Below are 20646 nucleotides of genomic sequence, written 5' to 3'. Positions count from 1 at the left end.
CACTAAACCTTAATTGAAATGCAGGTCCCTGATGCTCTAAAAGGGAAAAATTGTTATGTATAGTTACTACCTGTCTAACAAATTTTATAGATTTTTTTACTCTCAAATCTTAATGTTGGATTAACAGGTGGATCATGTCGGCCACAACTGCTTGAAGGTTCCAAAATGCATCGGGGGTGCCGAGTCCTTTCAAGTAGAACATTGTATATAAATGAGTTGTGAGCGGGAAATAATGAAACATTTCTCTGCTGTCTCCTTCCAGAAGCCACATGGTTGTGTTTGAATGTAAGTTGGCACAATCAAATGCACGTTCTGATGTTAGCTATGTACGCACCACCATGAAAACAAAATCACTCCCGAAAAAAGTTCAAACTAGAATGATGCCAAGTTGGCTTGACAGGGTCATGTGGGACATCCAGCTCTGAAAGTAGCCTCCTAGCCTGCAACATACTAGCAAAATCCACCTGTCCAGCAGTGTGCACCAATGAGTTTGCGTAGACCATTTCGATGCCATTTCTTTGTAAAAGGGAGATTTTTTATTTAGCATGTACAAGGTAAGCCATTTCAAGCTTCCCTCCTGTAGGTTTGTTTTTCGCTTCATTTATGGAAATCCCTTTTTGCATCCAATTTCTATGATTAACTTCCGTTTTGTGAATTGTGTGCTAGTATGTGTGGTATTTCACAATACACTGCTCTACGTTACTTCAAAGAAGTCTTCATGCTCTTGCTCATGACATGGTGTGGATTGTGATCGCTCTCTACTAGTAATTTGTCATCAGTTCATGGTCTTAGTTGCAAGCCTATAAGCCATGATTACATTTGAAACTCTAAATGAAGGGAGTGAGCTTCCTCATAGGTACTACGTGGTTTAAAGTGAAAACGTTTTCTGGTATCCAGCTGAGTTACACTTGTGCTTCTTATGAATGGTATGGCCGCTCTCGGTTGTTTATTGGAAACAAAATAGAAATATATATATATATATTGCAACTAAACTGAAAATGGCCCCAGTTCTCACTCCTTTATCAGGTTTTAGAATGTGGTATGCAGATGTGGAGGTGTAGTTCCATGTTCAGTATTACATAGCAGTTAACCTCTTGTTATGTACAAGCCATGACCTGTTAAGGGTCCTCGAAATCCAGTAATGTATCTGTAATAAGATCTGTTCAAAGGAGATCAACCCACCAGGAACAGGTATCTGCCCTGCCACCCAGTCCCTCTCAATAGTCTTACTGATACTCTTATAAAGTGGTGTTACTGGGATTCTAATCAGCACCGCTCAGCCGCACTGAGAAGAGCTGTATATATTAGAATATTCACATTACAAAACCCCTTACTCAGTTAAGAAATAAAACTAAAAAAATATGCCAATACACACAAATTAGCAAATAAAACAGACCTCTTGAAAACACATCAGAAAGAAGTTATGGTGAAACATTTAAGAGTTAAAAAACGATTGCACATGAGAGGCTGACCCATATAGTGGAACGATTGTCCATGTAATCCACATATGTCCAGACCTCACCAAACAGACTCTAGTAGTCACTAGATACTATCTGTATGAAAACTCTAAACTAGTCAGACCACAGCTCTCCGACCCCATACTCGGGCAAACTCTGAAGCACTAAGGCCTTGGGTCCCTAGATCCCATTCACATGAAAATGATCAACCATATAAGCGCTACATGCATTGATTTGGTATTGCAAACGGTGTGAAAGACATAAACTGGTAAGGAATCTGCCCCTCTACTGAAGGTCATTCGATTTCCAGTTTTATACATTTTAGCATATGCATTATTAAAGACTTAAAGACCACTCAACTAATTCTCAGCCACAAGACCTAAGATCAAAGTGATCCACAGGCACCCACAAGTACACTCCAAGCATGTGAAACTCTTAATAATTATTCCAAGCATGCTGAACTCAAAGTATTCCAAACATGCATATTTCGTGGGAGTGCTGGTCTGCAAAGGCCCACTGGCAGAACAGTTTGTTGGCCTCAATATGGTGATTGCACGGTGTTGCTGCAGGTAAAGACTGCATAGCAAGGCAAAACTGTTGTTCATAGTGCTGGAAAAGAATAAACCATAGCATATTAGGATATGAATGCATTGACGGGACTCGTAACCAAAACTAGTCCTGGCACACACATTCTACCCAGCTCCACACTGCAGGGGCAGTGACTAGGAGAGGACAAATGGGGCATGGCTCATTCCATCCTGCTCTGAAAGCACCCCAATACGCAGCCAATTGTGAAAATGCCAGATTGGAAAAATGGCCAATCTGGGCCCGTTTATTAGTACAACAGTTTGTTGGAGCAAACCGTGAAATGGAAGATGAGTCTATGTATTTTCCATACTGTCTGTGAATTACGACCTGAATTATACATTTCGGTCTATAAATTATGTGGTATTAAAATACACCAAATTAGTGGTATATCCTTAAATCTCCTAGTTTGCACGTTTACCCTAAAATCATTCCTGCATACTTCAGTCGTGACCAAAGAAGAATACTTCCCTTTCTATTTATTAGTTGTTGTATACTTTAAATTGTGCCTTCATGGCAGACAGGCCATCAGGCATGCTAAAAGATGCATCGGATGAAGACGTATTGCTTTTCCGGCCACTTTAACGGTGCACTAGCACAAAAGGCAGTATTGACTGTTAGGTCCCAGAGGCTTCTTCAAATTAAGAACTAGGAAAGGACAAAAATAGTCCTGAAAGAAGCACGGGTTAAAAGTGCTGCGTGGGGGAGAGGTGTATAAAATTGTTAGGCGATAATGCCATTGTATACTTGAATCACCCACGCAGTGCTATAAATATATTATAAATGTAAGTAATTTGGATTTTTTTCTGTATTCAATTCCTTTCTGCGAAAGCCGTGTTTTCCTATGACTGAGGAAGTTTTCTTTTGAACTAGCGTCTAGTGCCTTTCAGTTTTGTAAGATCCACAATGCTATTAATTATATAATCCCTGGGTCAGTGTTCATCTCCCAATTTACAGGGGTAGACTAATGGAAAAGGTCCTTAACAGGAGCTTAATGTAAAGACATTTGGATTAGGCAAAGCAGAATTGACCCAGCTAGAAGTACGTTAACCGAATGTGTATGTGTTGAAATTTGCACAAGGCACACCCAGCCGGGAGCGGTGGAGCACATTTCACTCATTGAAATTGGTAGATGATTCATGTTTCTGCAAAACAAGTAATGAAAGAGGTGTTGGAAGGTTCCCTACTGAACAAGTATGTGGTGTTTCACGAAGAGATACGTCTTCAGCTTTGCTCAGCACTCCATGAAGATTGTGGAAAGCCTTATGAATGGGTCTACTTTATATTACCTCCTACATGTTCCAAAATGTATTGAAAGGCCAAACAGTAGAAGTTTTGTTCTAATGATTCTTCGTAAATGATGCTGAGCTTGGGAGTGTAACTGTGGTTCAGTAAACATACTCTGAAAAGTCTTGTCAATGCTTAAGCTGATCTCATCACAGCTGTTTGTAAATAGGATAGAGTTCCCCGTACTCCGTGCACTCCTCTGGTTCCCACTGTCAGAACCCAGACTTAGTACGTCATTAACAAGGTAGCCCACCCCATTACAATAACATATCTGGGGACAAGGTCAAGACGTTCTGTCGAACACGGCCAACTTAAAGCATCAACAGGCTACAATAAAAATAGAAAATGCTTAAAGGAAAAGCACTAGATATACATGCCAAGACCTATTTTACTGTACACCCAGGATTTGGATTGCCATACCAGCCCAAATTCAACGGGAACACCTATTATCCGCTTCTGGAAAAGATTGAAGACACAACTTCCAGCAACAGTTCCTATGAAGATAACAACCCCCCCCCCCCCCACTGCTGAGGTAATAATTTTCGTAGCTCTAGGACTCCTTGGCCCCACTCTATACTTCTACAGCTGTCCTGGGCTAAGGGAATCACCCTTCATGTCCCTTATTTTCTGCCAAGGCTTTCTACGCTCCTATCTGCCTATACAAAGTATAACCACTGCACAGCACCCCATTGCTTTGCTCCTTGGTCCATGATTAATATGTCCCATACTAACATGCACGCATACACCATTAATATCTAAGCAGTCGCAAACTATGAAAATGAGAAAAATACCACTGTGATTCTTTTAGCTGCAGCAAAGGGGGAGCCCAAATATACAATATTCAGCCATAAGATCAGTTGCACCTGTAGGCCTGGATTAGTTGTTGGTGATAAAATCTGGATTTGAGTTTCAAGCTAAGTGATGACCAGTGGAAAGATGTATGTTTTCCAGACTGAACATTTGTCGTTTAAAGACCTCAGGGCTTACCTGAAGCCAATTTTGATGGAGCATTTCAGCAGTGATTAGTTGGGAGAGTAGGCCAAAGCGGCGGGCAGGATCTCCTGTAATAATTCTCCCACATAGTGGAGTTTATAATGTGATATCTTCCTGCACTATTGAGTTATTTTCTGCTGGAGGCCTTTTTATACTAATTATGTTTTAAAAAATTGGATGGACCCACCTTTTTTCTTAAATCTGCACTATGGCTGCAGGAGTTTGATGAAGTTGGCATTTTCACTGCTGATGAAAACGCAGCAGCAAAATAGCCACATACTCATTTTGACAGTATGGATTGGTTGTGATGCTGTGATCATATTGGTTTTCTGGAGCTGGTTTGTGTTCCTGGCGATCACTATGTGGGATGGCTGACCCATGCTGCAGATGTGACTTACTCAATTCTTCACCCATTGGAACCCATCACATTTCGTTGTATAAATTGTGATAATTATTGTGTCAATTTCCACAGAGGTCCGTTTACGTTTTATCCTTTACATATTTATGAAGGAAGAATATCCTGGAGGCAGGTAATTATTTGGTTTAGCAAGGTCACACTTAGTGTCGACCATGATTGGTAGGCTTCCTGTCCTGTACATCTTCCTTTCTGTTGCCACCAGAGGGCCTTAAGACCTAGAATAGTGTTCATGAAGGTCGAACGCCACCACTTAAAGATTCTGAATGCACAACAATGTTAGCAAATCAGTGAGACAAGGCAACAAACCAAGTTTGTTTCTGTCTGCTTCGGTAACCGGAGAATTGATTTGCTGTTTTGAAGTGGCGGCTCCTTGTTAGTAAAGAGCAAGCATCTTCAATAAATCACCAGTTGTTAGAACTTTGTCATAACCAGGCATGATTTCAGAGTAATATGAACAATTCTTTATTAAACTGTTGATCTTTTAAAAGAACCTCTTCCCTATTATTCTTCCATGCAGTTAGCATGAAAATGGAGCTTGATGCAGGTAAAAAATAATCAATCTCGTCTCATATGTTCACGGGGGTACCTCTTAGAAGAGTTCAGAGAGCATTAGGTCTTGCCTAACAATGAAGAGTTTCTCCAATAGCTTTCAGTTCAAAGGGTACCTTACAAACTTTCACACTTTTTCCTAGAAAATATGTGTGGTCCATTTTAGCTGAAAGCTGTTCATTCTTGTAATGCAGTTTTTCCCCTGCTATTACTCGAGCAATGTGAGTTCCTCACGCATATTGTAGGAGTAATTAAGTGTCCATATCGTAAGAAAAACAGTTACACACTCCATGCATTATGTTTAAAACATGCGGAAAGTCACAGTGAAATAGACTGAGGGCAATACTTAATATGGTATGATTAAAGACTTCGGGCCTTATTATGACTTCAGCAGACGGAAAAGCCTGTATGCCGAAGTCCCGACGGGTAGGTTGCCGGCAGTGTGGAAGCCTCCCCGCTGGGCCCATTACGAGTTTCCCACTGGGTCAATGGGTGGAAACTCAGTTTCCGCCCTCTGGCCCAGGGAGAAATGGCCTACAGCATTGTCTCCGGCTCATAATAGAGTAGACAGGAATGCTGTAGTGCGTAGGGTGCACTAGCACCGTTGCAATGTTCACTGTCTGCTTTGCAGACAGTGAACATTGCGATGGGACTGGCCTGGGGGGTCCCTGCACTGCCCATGCCAGGTGCATGGGCAGTGTAGGGGCCCCCCTGCACCCTGTCTCGCCAGCCTTTTCATGGTGATGTTACTGCCATGAAATCGCTGACGGAGAAGGGGGTCGTAATCCCCAGAGCAGCAGTGCCCTGGTGGATTAGGACTGCCAGCACCGCCAGGCAATCGTGAAGTCGTAATGTGGTGGTGCTGGCGGTCCGACCGTGGGGCAACCGCCATTAGACCGCCAGGGTCGGAATAAGGCCCTTAGTTGCTAATCTATTTTTAAAGGGATGTCAATAATATGTAATGCAAAAACAAAGCATCATGGTATTGTGATTGCTATCACATTCTTGCATGTGGTCATCTCAAATGTTTCGTATCGTATCACTATAGGTGTTCAACACAAATTGTGTCCAAATTGCAGACAATTATTTCTGTTTCAGGACAGATGTCATCTTTTCTCTTTTTACTGGTATACGATAACATTTACCTAAATTATGATCTGTTTGTGTGCTTAATTAAAGACCGAGCTGAAGATGTGATAGACTGCACAGTGTTGTTTCAGAGAAACTAGGACATTATTGAACTAGAACTTAGCAAGTTTTGTCAGAATTTTGTCACTACAGAAAATAAATCAATTTTCAGTCATGATTTCAGAAGTGCCTTTCAATAAGAGAACACACAAACAACTGCTAAACACTTTGCCCAAAGAATGTTTCTGCATTATTTGGAAAAAAATAACTCCTTATTACATTTTCCTGCTTCAACGTGAGATGAAGAAAACCAAATAATTGCTCAAACCAGAGGTATTTGAAAGATGCCCTGAGACCAAACAAGTTGGGTACTATGTGGATGACCATATGTTTCAACGCCAAGACATGAGAAGCCAACCAAAAATGTCATTTAAAAAAAAAATAAAAAAAAAAAATGAGTTTCTTCAGAGAATTTATTTCTCTTTTCATATACCACAAGGACACCCCCCCCCATAGTGAATTGGGTCCACTGAGAGCAATGCCTTCTACTCTGTGGCCCTGCAATGAATATACATCTGGGCGGCTCACAAGGCCATCAATAACTGTACAGCCCATGGTAGAAAACCTGACGAATGGAAGTTATGACAATGAAAGACTTAGATCTATTAAATACCTCTATATCACAAGCAAGGACTATAAAAATAAATAAAGGTACCTACAGTGAATGATGAGAGATGCTTTATCAACATAATATTGAAAATTCTGATGACATCAATAACTGTAAGGGTAAAGGCTGAGTGTTTTGTAGATGCCCCTAAGAACTATACACTGGCTTTTGAGGACCGTCATACATGACAACCCGAAATATATATTTTAATACTAGATATATTAAATATTTTTTGATCCCTGTTATTTCTAAACCTGTAGCACATAGGTAATTATCATTCAAGTGGGATCTGGATTTATAAAAGCACTGCTTTATGAGGATTAACTGTAGCCCAAACTATAATAATATTTGTAGTGCTTGCCATTGAGCAGTGTTAATTGGCATGCATTTTAATAATTGAATGGCAGTAAATATGGGCTGTATTTACTCGTGAATTGCACGATAGGGTACAGTAAACTACACAGTGGGTACAAATATCATATAAATCATGTTGGAAAGTGGCAAACCCAAATTGAGAATGCAAAGTGTGTATGCTTGAAGATCTCTGAAGTATTTTCATTGTAATGTACAATATTAATTTTAACCAAATCGGGTAATGCAGATTGTGCCTGAGAATTAATTTTAAAGTAACAAATTCAATTTGATTATTCACTGTTAATGAATTAAAGGAAATACTCAAATGAAAACCTTTTGACACTGGAGGCGTTTTTGTCGTAAGATTTCTCTAAATGATTTAATTTAGTACTTCCTTTTGCATATTCAAAGGGCTGACTTTGGGTACGTTTTTTGCTTATAAACTAACGCAGAAGTATTTCAAGGAAATAATTTAACAAAGAATATTTGGTGTTTGTAGCCCAATCCTCTATTTCCTGCTGTTGTAGGTAGTTTGAAAATATATGTCACCTTCAGTTGTGGGTTAATCATGGAAGTCCCATTCCAGTCTTAAATTAGGAGATTTAAAACTATATGACAGAGAGAAGCAAAAGGTGCGGATTTGCAAATTCTCACTGAGAAACATCCACTTTTTAGTAAAGAATTTATCATAAAGGACAGCATGAATTTAAATTGGACATTTCAAATATTAATTTATAAGCAAATACAACTAAAATTTCAGTGAATTAATGTCATCACATTTAGTGCGAAACTTACTTAAACACAAAGCGCTATCCATTTTACAAGACAAAGGCCCATAGTAGATTTCCTATCATATCTTTAAAAATGAATCACTCTGAATATAGGCGGGAAACCTATTCTGATGGTTTATTCATTATTTTTCTGTTATCTAAGTAAGGTATTCCCAAAAGTTTATAAATCCTTGTCCTTCTTTTATTACTTGTCAGCAGCACCTCCGTGTTGTGCGTTTCAACCTCATTTGATTTAATTACAAGAGATCTTCACCAGGACTATGAGATTTTCCCAGACCTCATTTCTCTCTGTGGTTGTATCCATAGCTTCCTGATCATTTATTGGTGCCTGACCTAAAAAAAATAAAGATTTTATTTAAAATAATGGAATTACTTGCAGTGGCCACTTGCTCTAATATTCACTTGTTCTTTTTTTGGCCAAGTTCATATGTGGTACACTAGTTTCAAATTGCAGGCTTCTTTGTTTCACTGTTCTCATCACTGGATACCTGGCAGTGAGGAGCATGACAAACAAAGTGCCTGTTTATGACCTTGACGGATAGGATGCTCTGTCACAAACATGACGGATTTCCTCTCCGCCGTATTACAAGTTCCATAATATCCTATGGAACTTGTTAAATGGCGTGTGGTGTATTCGCCACGTTTGTGGTGGAGTATCATATCCACCAAGGTTGTAATCAGGCCCAAAGTTTCCTGGATTTTTGTATTTAAACAGCTAGTGCTTTCAGAACGTGTCCAAAGGAAAGCTATTTTACAAACTTTTTCTCTGTTTTATTTTTGTGCATAGCCCTGGGAGAGTCTTTTTTTCTGCATATTCCCATTACAGAATTACATAGTAATTGCTACATCTGTTACTTCAATTTTTAATGTAAATCTGATATTCCAAGTTTATTACTGGTTATTCCTGCTCATCATGGATTTTCTGGGCTGTCTCAAAGTGGCAGATTCAATAGTGCTAAGAAATTGTTTCAGGTACTAGAAATGTTACTGTGTCCAATATTCAGAATTGTTTATTTGGTTTCATTGCTGGCTATCACAAATTGTAGTGTACCATGTTTTTAAATTATGCTGTCACTGGCATATTTTGAAATAGCAAAATTGTTTTTATTAATAAAATCTAAGCTGCAATGCCTTCTTGGTTAATACTTTTCAACTTATTAAGTCACTGTTTAAAATGCTGCTTGGTTTCAATACAGTCTAAAATACTACATTTTATTTTTCAGTGGAAGAGGGTGAATCCTCCGAATTCCCATTGAGTTGGGACTCCTTGACTCATTCAGGTAAATGCTTTAGTAATATTTTTAAATGTGACCCCTAAAATACTCTAAAGTCTTTATTTTTTTTATTCAGTTACATTGTTGTAATAATGGTGTGAGAATCAACCAGACCGTGGCTGACCTAATTGTTCCCGATAGTCATCACCAACTAAAGCTTTTGTGGCTTTGGAAATAGTGATAAACAGTGCATATAAATACACTTGGCCAATGTGATTTCCAGAAGACAAATGATATTCTACAAAATAAAAATACATTGGTTATCCATTAGGCTCAATGTCCTTTATATCTGAGCATTTCTACACCTTAACATACACTTTGCATTTGGAACATGTGCAAAGTGTATTTCTTGTGTTGGAAATTTTTATGAATGTTGATCACATTCCAACAAGCCATACCCACTTGCTGTGAAATATGTAGAAAATGAAACGGAGAGAATCAAAGTTAGAAATCTGTGTTCTAAAAAAAAGACATGGAATTAATTATTTAAAGACCTTTTACGATACCAGAGCCCTCCTTTTTCAAAGGCCCATTTGAGTTGCTAACTTTATCCTTTTTAGCACTTTTGCTCAAAATGTACAGGCTATAATATACTAGCTTTGTTTCTACGGCAGAATGGCTGCTTGCCTCAAAGAAAGGCCTTTAAAGAATTTTAGGGTGACCTATATAAGGCAGAAGATGTTTCCCTCATCAGAGTGATGGCATATCTGAAAGTCCTACAAATGCAGTATCTTTGCTTGACCAACCCATCAAACAGGAGCAAGCTCTCTGGGAATAGCCAGACTCAAGGCAGTCAAGTTGCAGAGCCTGGACAGATTTCATAACTATTATATAAAACATTCTGTCATAGTCCTGCTCCTATCAGTATAGCCCTGCAACACATCTTAAGCATGTTCTTTTATGGATCAGGTCTAGTTCTTTTAGCTGTGCTTATAGGGGTTTGAGCTTTTCGTTTGTCTTGTTTAAACTGGTTGATTTTAATATTATGCCCCCCCAACTACAGCCTTAAGTGCATCCCAGATATTATGATCACTATTATCTCCTGTATCATTCTCAGTTAGTTATCAGCTAGTACATTCCTATGCCTTTTCTTTTACGTGCCTACCATACACTAGCACCATCTACTAGCAGCTGGGCCCATGACGATACCTTATTGTAAACATGTGGTTATTATTGCAGAGTAGTAAATGTCCAATATTTGAGTATGAGACTCACAGGACAGTATTAGGTATGACATCACAAAGTGATCCTGTCTAGCATAGGTGCTTTGTGCTTTTGAAAACAAATTGAAGTGATTAGTGTCAGAGTATTGTGTGCTTCATATATCCTCCAGCTCAGTCTGTGGGCCCCACCCCACTGTGATAAAGAGCCTGCTTCTCTGGTTGAATGTATTTCTAATACCATCCATCACTATGTTAAAATCAAACCGGATGATAGCATCTCATTCTGTCAATTGTAAAATGCCTGTAAATGTGGTCTTGATAAAGTTCTCTTGGCCTAATGGTCAAAGAGGGTCGATACTGGCCTATTCTAAGTAGGAATTTTGAGGCACCCACCCAGTGTGTGCACCACTCTACAAACCTTATCTTAGAAGGCTTGGGAAATAAGAGCAACTAACTGCTGCTTCATTCTCCCAGATCTTTGCTTGACCAGACGTAAATAACTGCAAAAGAAACCATTTAGATTTTAAGTGATACCATTCTTTTTTTGAATAAGTGTGTCTCTTGGACCTAATAAATATTCCCCAGGTCAAGGGCAAGTTTTCATCTTTATTTTGTTCTTAGGACAGGTAGGCCTAACCCCTGCACTGCCAAACCTTTGGCTGCTAGTTTAAAGGGAAGGGAACTATCTCCAGTTGAGATAATATTTATGTCCATGTGTTAATGCTGTTTGAACTTGTATTTATGGTTCATTAATGCAAAGCCTTTATTTTTAGGGTGAGCGCTTTAAATAAATGTGGCAAGCTTGGACTGCACAATTGACAGTGGCTCCAGTAAAAAAATATGTAAACACATGTTTGAAACGTTTAACAATATGAGGCTATGTATAATGCTCCCAGGATGCTCTCTGTTTAGATGCAAATGTTAACGGAAGCTTGTAATCAAGACTGATGATTGTGTTTTCAAAATAAAATGTTCAGAAAAAGAATGCAACTAGGAAAAAAATAGTTTGCTAAATTACTGTGAAATTTTAGGTACCACATTTTTGAAGCGTCATTTAGTAAAACGTGTTGGCCATGCCAGTATTTCCAAAAAATAGTAATGATGGAAAACCAGTGTAACTAGTTTCAACAAGATTATGGGCAACAGGAAAATAAACACACATTGGCAAAGCCAACCGATCTGACATTGGTGGTCAGTTTTTTTGGTTTTGTCAATGCGTGTTTTGTTTTGACATGGCGTTTGTAAAACTTTGTTGTGGGAGCTGCCAGGCCCTCCTCATTGTAACAAAAAGCACACATTATCACCTTAGTGCCAGACACTGAACAAAACGTCTTTGGTCTTTGTGTGTCAATATGCTCTTTATGAAAGAGCAGAATATCATCTGCTGCTCACAATAAAGCCAGACAATAGGTGGAAAGAGAGAGAAATAGAATTTTAAAAAAAGTAAAGCTCTTGGTTAACACCAGACCTTATTAGGGGCTCAATTCTTTTAGAAAGTCACAGAAGTGCACCCGTGCTATATGTCTTTGCATTAGTGCAGAATTCTGGCTTTCACAAATTCACATGAATTTACAGAATATCATCGGTAATTTGTACTCCTAGAAAATATTTGTGAACTATATTTTAGCATGAGCACATGTGCACGTGTAGATTTGCTCGTGCAAAAATCCATTGATGGTTTACAAGTTTATTTTCCCTCAAAACACTTTTTTTTCCACAACCGTGGAAGAACGTCTACTTCTGCCCTTGTCAGGAGTAAATTTCCAGCCTTTCTCAATATGGGAAACGATTAGAGAAAAGCTAATGAAAATACTTAAAACACGCAAGTTAGGAAGTTTGCACAGACTCAAAGGCATTCCAACCCTGGAACTATAGCTTACTGCTTCCTTCAGACCAGTATATAGATCTGTAGAAAGGTGCCAAAATGAGGAAACTTCTAGTACTCAAGCCCTACTATAGTATTAGCCCTGGCATAATCCGAGGCTATTATCAGAGCTCTTATATAGTGAGACCGCTGCCATAATTTGTCGCCGCACTACATGCCACCAAAGGGACAAGTAGTTTATTTTTTTATTTTTTACAGGACAAGTAGATTTATGAAGCAACCTGTTCCATGGACAAGTAAATATTTTATTAAATTCCACACCCCTGCCCAGTGTTGGACTGTTAATCTGTTAGAAGGAGAATTGAGTCCACAGGCATTAATGCAAACAATCTTAATCATTGTGACACCAGTAAGAATTGTCTAATGCTGACCTAAATACCTTACACCCCTGAATGTGAAGTCTATTGGTACTTCTGTCTGTTAATCTAGGAGCTGGTGAACAACTCCTTGTAACCCCAGCTTGAAATTTAACAAATGGAAAAATTAGCATACATAAGAATGTTCCCATCCACTTACATTGTAGCTGCTGTTGGAACAAACTGTGACAATTCCATTAAGTCATTGCTAGTAGAGGATCTCCCCAAGTAACAATCCCAAGTCACATCAACCATACTTAGGTTTGTCCCTCCTCCAGGGGGTCCAACATTGAGCCATTAGATTTGAGAGCTGAGCTTTGCATCTCACATGCTTCCATGAGGCACAACTGCCTTGGCAGCAGCTAGCACCAGTATGAATGGTTGCTCTTTTGTCCCTCCAGGTTCAAGATGTTTCAGTCCCAGGATTTTCCTGCTACCCCCAAGGTTCTAGTGATGGTTATTCTCCTGTTATATTGAAAATTTTTCCTGGTCTCCAAAACATAAGGCAACAGGCTGAATATTACCTCCCTGCCCTCCCTTGGATACTAGCAGGGAAATTCCCTCCTCCATCCCTGAGGCTGCCAATCACCTTATGGGGTCCCTCTAACACCACATATATCTCATTGCAGGGGCTATGAAACACGTGTGCTTGTATCTTTGTGATAGCTGGGGCTTTCTCTCCATTTCGGAAGACGTATATCGAAACCTGGGTAGTTTGGTTAGCTTCCACTTGTGAACTATTGTGGTTTGTATATCTGCTCTGCTTCCATCTTCTCCCACATGGCTGCATCCAAATTCTATTGGTGTGGTGCCAATGTCCTAGGCCAAGAATGATTGAGGGTCAATTTCCTAGCTTCAGAAAGAGGTATTGCCTCTTTACACTATAGTGCTAAGGTGCGGTCCATACCCAAGTCCAAAAGTTGAAGTGTGCTCCCAACCTCAAGACGCATCCTCCATTTATTTGTCCGTAGACAGTGGCTTCATACCCAGAGTATCAGTATTTTCCCTCTGTCTGGCAGCCAGTGTTGAGTCCAGTGTCGTCCTTGCGGCAAATCCAAATGCCTATCTGTGTGCTCAGATTTCCAGTTCCGGCCTCTGGTTCCACTTGCCACCCTGTATGAGGCTAGTAGTATTACCAAAAGTCCCTGGTTTTGTGGTCTTCACCAGCTCCATACTGACGTGAATTGCAAGCTGCCAGAGTGAAGAGACTTGATCTCCAGGCTCACCCCCGCCTTCGGAAGTGATCTCTGCAAAAATGGGGGCCAGTGAAGCAAGGAATCCACTGTAGAACAGGATCAGAGCAGAGTGTGCAACAAGATGCATCTACTGTGTGCCTCGTCAGGCCACTACCCCCTGAATCTTTCTTTATAAGGACCTACTTGGTTACTCCTTAGGAACTAAAAGGCTGAACAGTTTGATGATTGTTCTCAGTATATTGACAACCGTCTCTTCCTGGGGGATTGGAGAATTGAATGTGTGCAGCTCCTTATTCATTAGGTTACTTTTAGAAAATAAAAGTTTCTACTTAGAGGAAAGTTATTTTGGGTTTCTTGCTTAACACTGAATGGAAATCATGTTAATCTGTGTGATAAACTTAGTCTGGTCTGAGAGCTACATTTGTCCCGCTAGGAGGTTGAGTACAGAAGTATAGATTTTAGCCCATTTTAGAGGCATTCCCTTATGTTGTGTAAACATTGCTAAACCCGTCACTGAATGTGTCCAGAGTCTACTTATTGACGGGCATTTTGCCAGATTAATTTAGACTGTTAGAACAGTAATAGAGCATTTAAGGGGCTATCGAAAAACAATTTTGCGTATTTTATGCAGCACTGTACTAGAATTTACCACTGATTCTTCTAATCAGGCTTTAGCTAGCAGCACACTCATTATTGCAAAGTTTGGTGTATTTTACCTACTTCTTTGTAAATTAAAACTAATTTTCCCTTTACAGTTACAGAGATGTTATTGTAGATTCAGAGCACCGCAAACGGATCTTGAATGCCAAGAGCTTTCCTGTTTCATTAGGAGCATCCCCCCCAACCACCACCCACCATTTCCTCTCGAAAAAAGACAAAGGCACCAAACCATAAACTTCATCGTAGCACACAACGTAAACACTGGTCTTTAATAAAGCATACACTCTTGTAGAAGAGATGATTACTAACTGTAGCACACTACTGCAAACGATAAACGGTTAATGTTACTCTGTTTAATTAAACTGTGCCTTGTGCTCCAGCAGATACTTGTGCTCCACTAGATCCAATTGGTTGAAGGTTTGGTTCTTGAAATATGTAATTAGACGATGAATGGTAACTGGGTCTATAGGAAGTAATACAAATGTCATGCCTCAATTTGATCACAAACTTCAAGTTCAGGATTGATCACTGGTTCCTAGGGCATTTATTTCTTAGCGGCCATCAATATAAGTCACGGGCATTTCTAGGAACGCCCAAGCCAGAGGCCCTTCCCTTAAAGTGAGTCGAACATTCAGATGAGTACAGACACCTCAAGCATTTCGTGCTTGTAGCTTTAGATAGTAATTGAGAATACACCCTAGACTTGTACTGCACTTGTTGAACAAATGTATCAAACCATTATGATTTTGCGTTGTTCTGTGCACAGCGAGCGGCTATCATTAAATCTGACAATTCAACCATCTGATGTGTGTATTCTGTCTGTGTTCATAGACCAAACTGTAGGCAACCCACTGAAGCCCAAAACGCTTCCTAAAGCTGAGCTTGGCATTGGTATGTCTGGCAGGAGTAGGTGATCAACGCATGAGCATAAACCTTCTGTGTTTCAGAAATTGTTAATTTCATACCTTTCCTTCCCTGGAAATATTTTTAAATAATCATGATGTTGCAGGGTATGATGTGAGCTCCTGCATCCCCTGTGGAGAACAACTCCTTGCCTCACTTTCACAACTCTCCAACCTTAGACCATGTTATGCATGTCTGTGGTGTGGTATGTCGGTCTGCTCAAAACAGGCAATTTCGCAGGTGCGCTTTGCAGCTGGTGAGAATCTAGGGTTTCTTCCCCACGTTTTTCAGAAAGAATCATCCTTTATATCAACGCTATTGCATGACATATTTAAGTGGTGATTTTAACAGTACCACCATGAACGTACATTTTTAGAGTACTTTTTGAAAGTGTTCACACACATAATCTACAAGTGGCTTCTGTCCACATTTGAAGGCTGAAACCATACTGAAGATTGTTTTAAGGTGGAGTGATCTCTTTGGTGTGTGTGACTGGATCAACAGAAATCATAGTTTGTACTGTGAACATATCATAAGACTGTTGGTTTTTGGACTCGAGGTATCTTTAATAATGAGAATGCCAATTTACCTAAACTTTCATTAGAGGAGCTCAATGAGTGTTAAAAAAGAAATTGACACATTGATTGGGATATCTTTGTCAACTTGCAAGTTCGTTTTCACGTTTTACAGTATTGACGACATTTAACTCTTTTGAATACTTTTCCCTGCATTTAATTGGTTTGCCATGGTATCCATCCAGTCCATCATTGGCATAAGTGTGGCATGTGAGTCCTTCATAGCTCAATTTGGAAGTGAGAGTGCCACATAGGCATTGTTTACTAGGCACCTTTGGGGTCTGTGTACCTGCTATCTGCCATCAATGTTGGTCACAGTCACTTTGCTCCAGCTTCAAAGTTATGTCAGTGGGTTATGTTATATTAAATAAAAAGTGAGGACATTGATCTACTGAACCTTATCACAGAGCCTGGAGCCTTGTTTTTCACCTCCACATGGATTGGCGGCCTGAATATTTCTGGTTAGTCCCTAGGTGTTTCTTTTGTATTGGACAGCACATGCATCCCAGTTACAGCCATACTGGTAAAATGCTTGTGACCTGAGTTAATGCTTGTTGTTTGGTTTGGAACTGTCATTGTATTTTTATTACATTTATACAAACCTCAATAAGCTTATATGTGGGCAGCTTCTCCGTTTTAGATGCACGGTGTTCATCAACTGTGGTGTGACACCTAACAAAATGAATAGTGTTTTGCTTATTTTGACTTTATTTGAAATAAAATATATTTTCTTATCTTGCTGATGGCAGCTATAGTTTGTGTAAGGTAGAAATATCTGATTGAATCCTCTGAAATTTTGAAAACGTATTAAATTGTATTTAAAATGTTTCCTGTTTCTATGGACTTCTAACGGGCATCTTCCTAAATAGGGCACTGGCTGTCAACCCTATTTTTATGTTAATGGGTATTCCTGAGAATCTCTTCACCTGAAAAGGTCTTCTAGATGAGACCGGACTATCCCTGTGCTCGGGTCACAAAAGGAATGGCAGGAACATTAGGTCTCTGTTTACTTACTCTCCTTGTCTATATAACTATCTGCTAATTAGAAAATAGGAATCTTTTGATAGTTTACGTGTTGGACAAGGGATCAAATCTACAATGTCATTAGAGGTAAAAAATGGTGTGATGTTGCTTCTGCTATCCACACACTTGTGTTGATTCAACACCCACAGTCTGCACTAGAAGTGGGAGAGAGACAGATTCACGAATTAGTCTCAGGCACAGTAAAGCACTTTGCAGGCTGTTCGTGGACTGCTTTCCTTGCGTTTTAGTCCCCAAGCATTGGTAATTCTTTGTGCTTTGGCATGTTAACTGTAAACATCAGGTGGATAGAAGAAGTCCGAAAGAACAACTAGGTTAGATTTGTGAAATTGTAGTTGCCCTATTCCTAGCCTGCAAGGAAGAAACAAGATGTGTTTCATCACTTTTGGTACTTGCTGAGTGTCAAATTAGGGGTGTGGCCATACAGTAACGTTTCTGAACATAAATCATAAGCCTGCATTTCCCTAAATCCTAGGTTTGTGGTATCCATGATCTGCCTGCATCCGAGTTTGAAACTCCAGAACTCAACCTGGATACGCTTTGGCGCTATCCAATAAACATCACACCTTTGTTTGGGACCACTGCAATTAGGCCTCCTTGGAGCCTTTTCATTAGCATGAAGACCTTTCAGTAAGGGCTGTCACCAGTCTGAGGTCATAGAACTCCATTTTATTTCAACCTGTACTGGTTCATTACTAGAAAGTTTCAAATTCTGTATTGGCCACTGGAGACACATTTTCCATTTTGATATTTTGATTGTTACCACACACTCTTTCATGAACTCAGACTCCACCTATCCAACACAGTGCCATCCACACACAAGATGTGAAAATCCTTTCTGGAGATATTTGAACTCCAAAACGCCTCTAATTGTAAGGTTACATTTTCACTGGACCTTACCTCAAGTGTCAGCTGGACTTGCTCAGGCTGATCAAATGGTGGTCCTGACCCGGCTCAACAGATGTATACTGATATGTTTCCTTTTTCAATTTACTTGCATAGGAGCCCATTGATTTAAAGGGGAACAACTGTCCTTGGTTTTGATTGAAAAAGGTTTTATCAATTATGTTATTTCTTTAATTGTATTGCTCTGTGAATGGCGATTATTGCACTCCTCAAAAGCAAAGCATGAGTCCAATGTTCTGTTCCTGATGGGTGAAACAAGGCTAGTTTAAGGAGCCTTCCTCTTGGGGGACTGTCGGTTTAGCTGATACCTTAACAGTCCCCAAATTGCCTATGTATGAAAGCCCCTAGATTCACTGCCACCTCTACCATACCATACACGTAATACCCCTAGAAACATGTTTTACTTGCAGTCAATATTATGTAATTTAGAAATCCTGATCGTGGGTTAAGAGGTGCTCTGTGACATGAATACTATCATTTCTCCAAAGAACAGTATGTGGTATGTGGGTCTAATCTGGTGACAATAGGTGAGATGAGCTCTAAGGTTACTAATTGTATTACATGTACATGATTTAGATCATGTCAGTGTTTCAAGTTTTAACAAAGTGCTAACAATAAAGGTACCCACAGCCTTATTTAAAAGGATGATAGGAAACAAAAATGTCAGTATAATTGAGTAAAAAAAAAAAAAACACCTTGCAATTTATTTTTGACCAAAAAATTGATTCACAAACAATACAAATTTGTTGATGAAGATGACCAAGGCAGAGCCTAACATTGTGAACTACTCTTATTACTTTTATTCAGGAGCAAGGGCTCAAACATTCCAACCTTTTGAAATATAGATAAAACCACTGCGGTAAAAACAGTACTTTGACCAAATATAAAAGCATTCTTCAAGGTGTTACGCATCAGTCTCAGTTTTGTAAGGACGGTGTCCATTTCAACTGTGCTATTTATGGTAGCTTTCTTCTGGACCATAGGATAATTACCAGGAAAGTCCACTTGGAGGAAGATGAGTCCTTCCAATTATGTCTTGAGAATTGCTGGCTGTTGCTACAGGCAAGCATATGCGGTTGTGTTACATATCACTCTTAGTTGATATCGGTGTGCTAGTTCAATGATTGCAACAGTTTTTGAAAATTACCACAGAGGTATTTTACAGGCATACACAGATAAGCACAATTAATCACTCTTGTACAGCATGCTGGATAGGGCAAACCCTGAGAACTGGTAAAAACGGAACAATTACCACTACCTAGAGTAGCGGCGAAGGGGGCTCAGCAGCAACAATAGACCCCCTCAAACGTTATTGCTTGTGTTTTCTGTGCATGTGTTGATTTCCCTGTGGGGAGGGTGCTTGGGTTTTTGTTTATTTGTTATAAAGAAAACTGCACTTCCCCAGTTTGATGACTCCAACCTTTGAATGGAGAATAAAACTTGTTTGAAACCTATGAACATCACGGTGTATCTGCCTGACTTACAAATTAAATACTGTTCAGCAGAAGAACAAGCCATGATGGATGCAACCAAGAGGCAGAATGAAACGTGGTTTTAAAAAATGTAACTAGAGCTATTGCCTGCATTCTAATTAATGTGTCATGAATAGGTGGTATTTGGTAAATTGTTATTTCAGACTATGGCCATTTCAGGCACATGGAGATTAAATGGTTTACCAAGAATTATACAGTTTTTGGCCAAGTGTCTAACTTGGGATTTGAGGCCAGGTGTTTAGGTTCTTACTTATTCAATTTAACCACTGAATTCCATCGCCTCTCGTGCTACCAAGTGCAACATGTGGCAAGATATGAGGAAAGGGTGTAAAATGTTAGCTGCAAAAATGTATCCATATTACACCTCTTGGATTTAAACAGTGTTGTTTGAAACAGTGATGTTAGCAGTGTTTAGTGGCAATTGAGTCCCAATTAATAGCATACATACCTGCTCAATAATTAAGTGTCTTTGTGCTTTGTTCTCTATGCCACTATCAGATGGTCAATTAATAAATACCCACCCCCGTCCCCAATCTTGCAGCCGGCATAGCTTCAATGTATCCAAGACACCGCCACTTGGCTAATATTAGGGTTCCTGCACTACGAAAGTTTCCCATGAGAGAAAGACAATGCAGTTATCACTGATGAAGGTAAGGGTGAAATATAAGATTATTACTCTCGCCCATAATAGTTTACATGGATTTCCACTAAAAAATAGATAGCCTGTGAGAATTCTTTCCACCACTCCAATTGTTTGCTTTACTTTGAAGACATTTCTTGGGTGATGGTCCATGGGGTAACTGTATATGCCAAGGGGGGAGGGGGGAGTGTCCATTGAGATTTTCTGTGCTACACTCTAGACAATGGAATTGTCGCTCACTCCAGCTGAGGGAAAATCACTCCGTAGCTGCTTTTGGCTTTTCTGCTCATAACTTAGGGTCTGATTACGGTCTTGATGAATGGGG

At 39.6% G+C, this 20646-nt stretch overlaps 1 protein-coding gene across 1 annotated transcript in view; it reads left to right on the top strand.

Annotated features, from left to right (window-relative positions):
• ZNF423 (zinc finger protein 423) overlaps nucleotides 1–20646 on the top strand; it is a 397152-nt gene that overhangs the window by 46030 nt on the left and 330476 nt on the right. Inside the window, exon 2 of the mRNA XM_069218319.1 lies at nucleotides 9453–9509. Coding sequence (XP_069074420.1) covers nucleotides 9453–9509 — 57 coding nt within the window. The remainder of the gene's footprint in view (nucleotides 1–9452; nucleotides 9510–20646) is intronic.

Source organism: Pleurodeles waltl, chromosome 12 (genome assembly GCF_031143425.1).
Source record: "Pleurodeles waltl isolate 20211129_DDA chromosome 12, aPleWal1.hap1.20221129, whole genome shotgun sequence".
In the NCBI taxonomy this organism is placed as follows: Eukaryota; Metazoa; Chordata; class Amphibia; order Caudata; family Salamandridae; genus Pleurodeles; species Pleurodeles waltl.
This window is presented reverse-complemented; position numbering and strand designations above follow the sequence as displayed.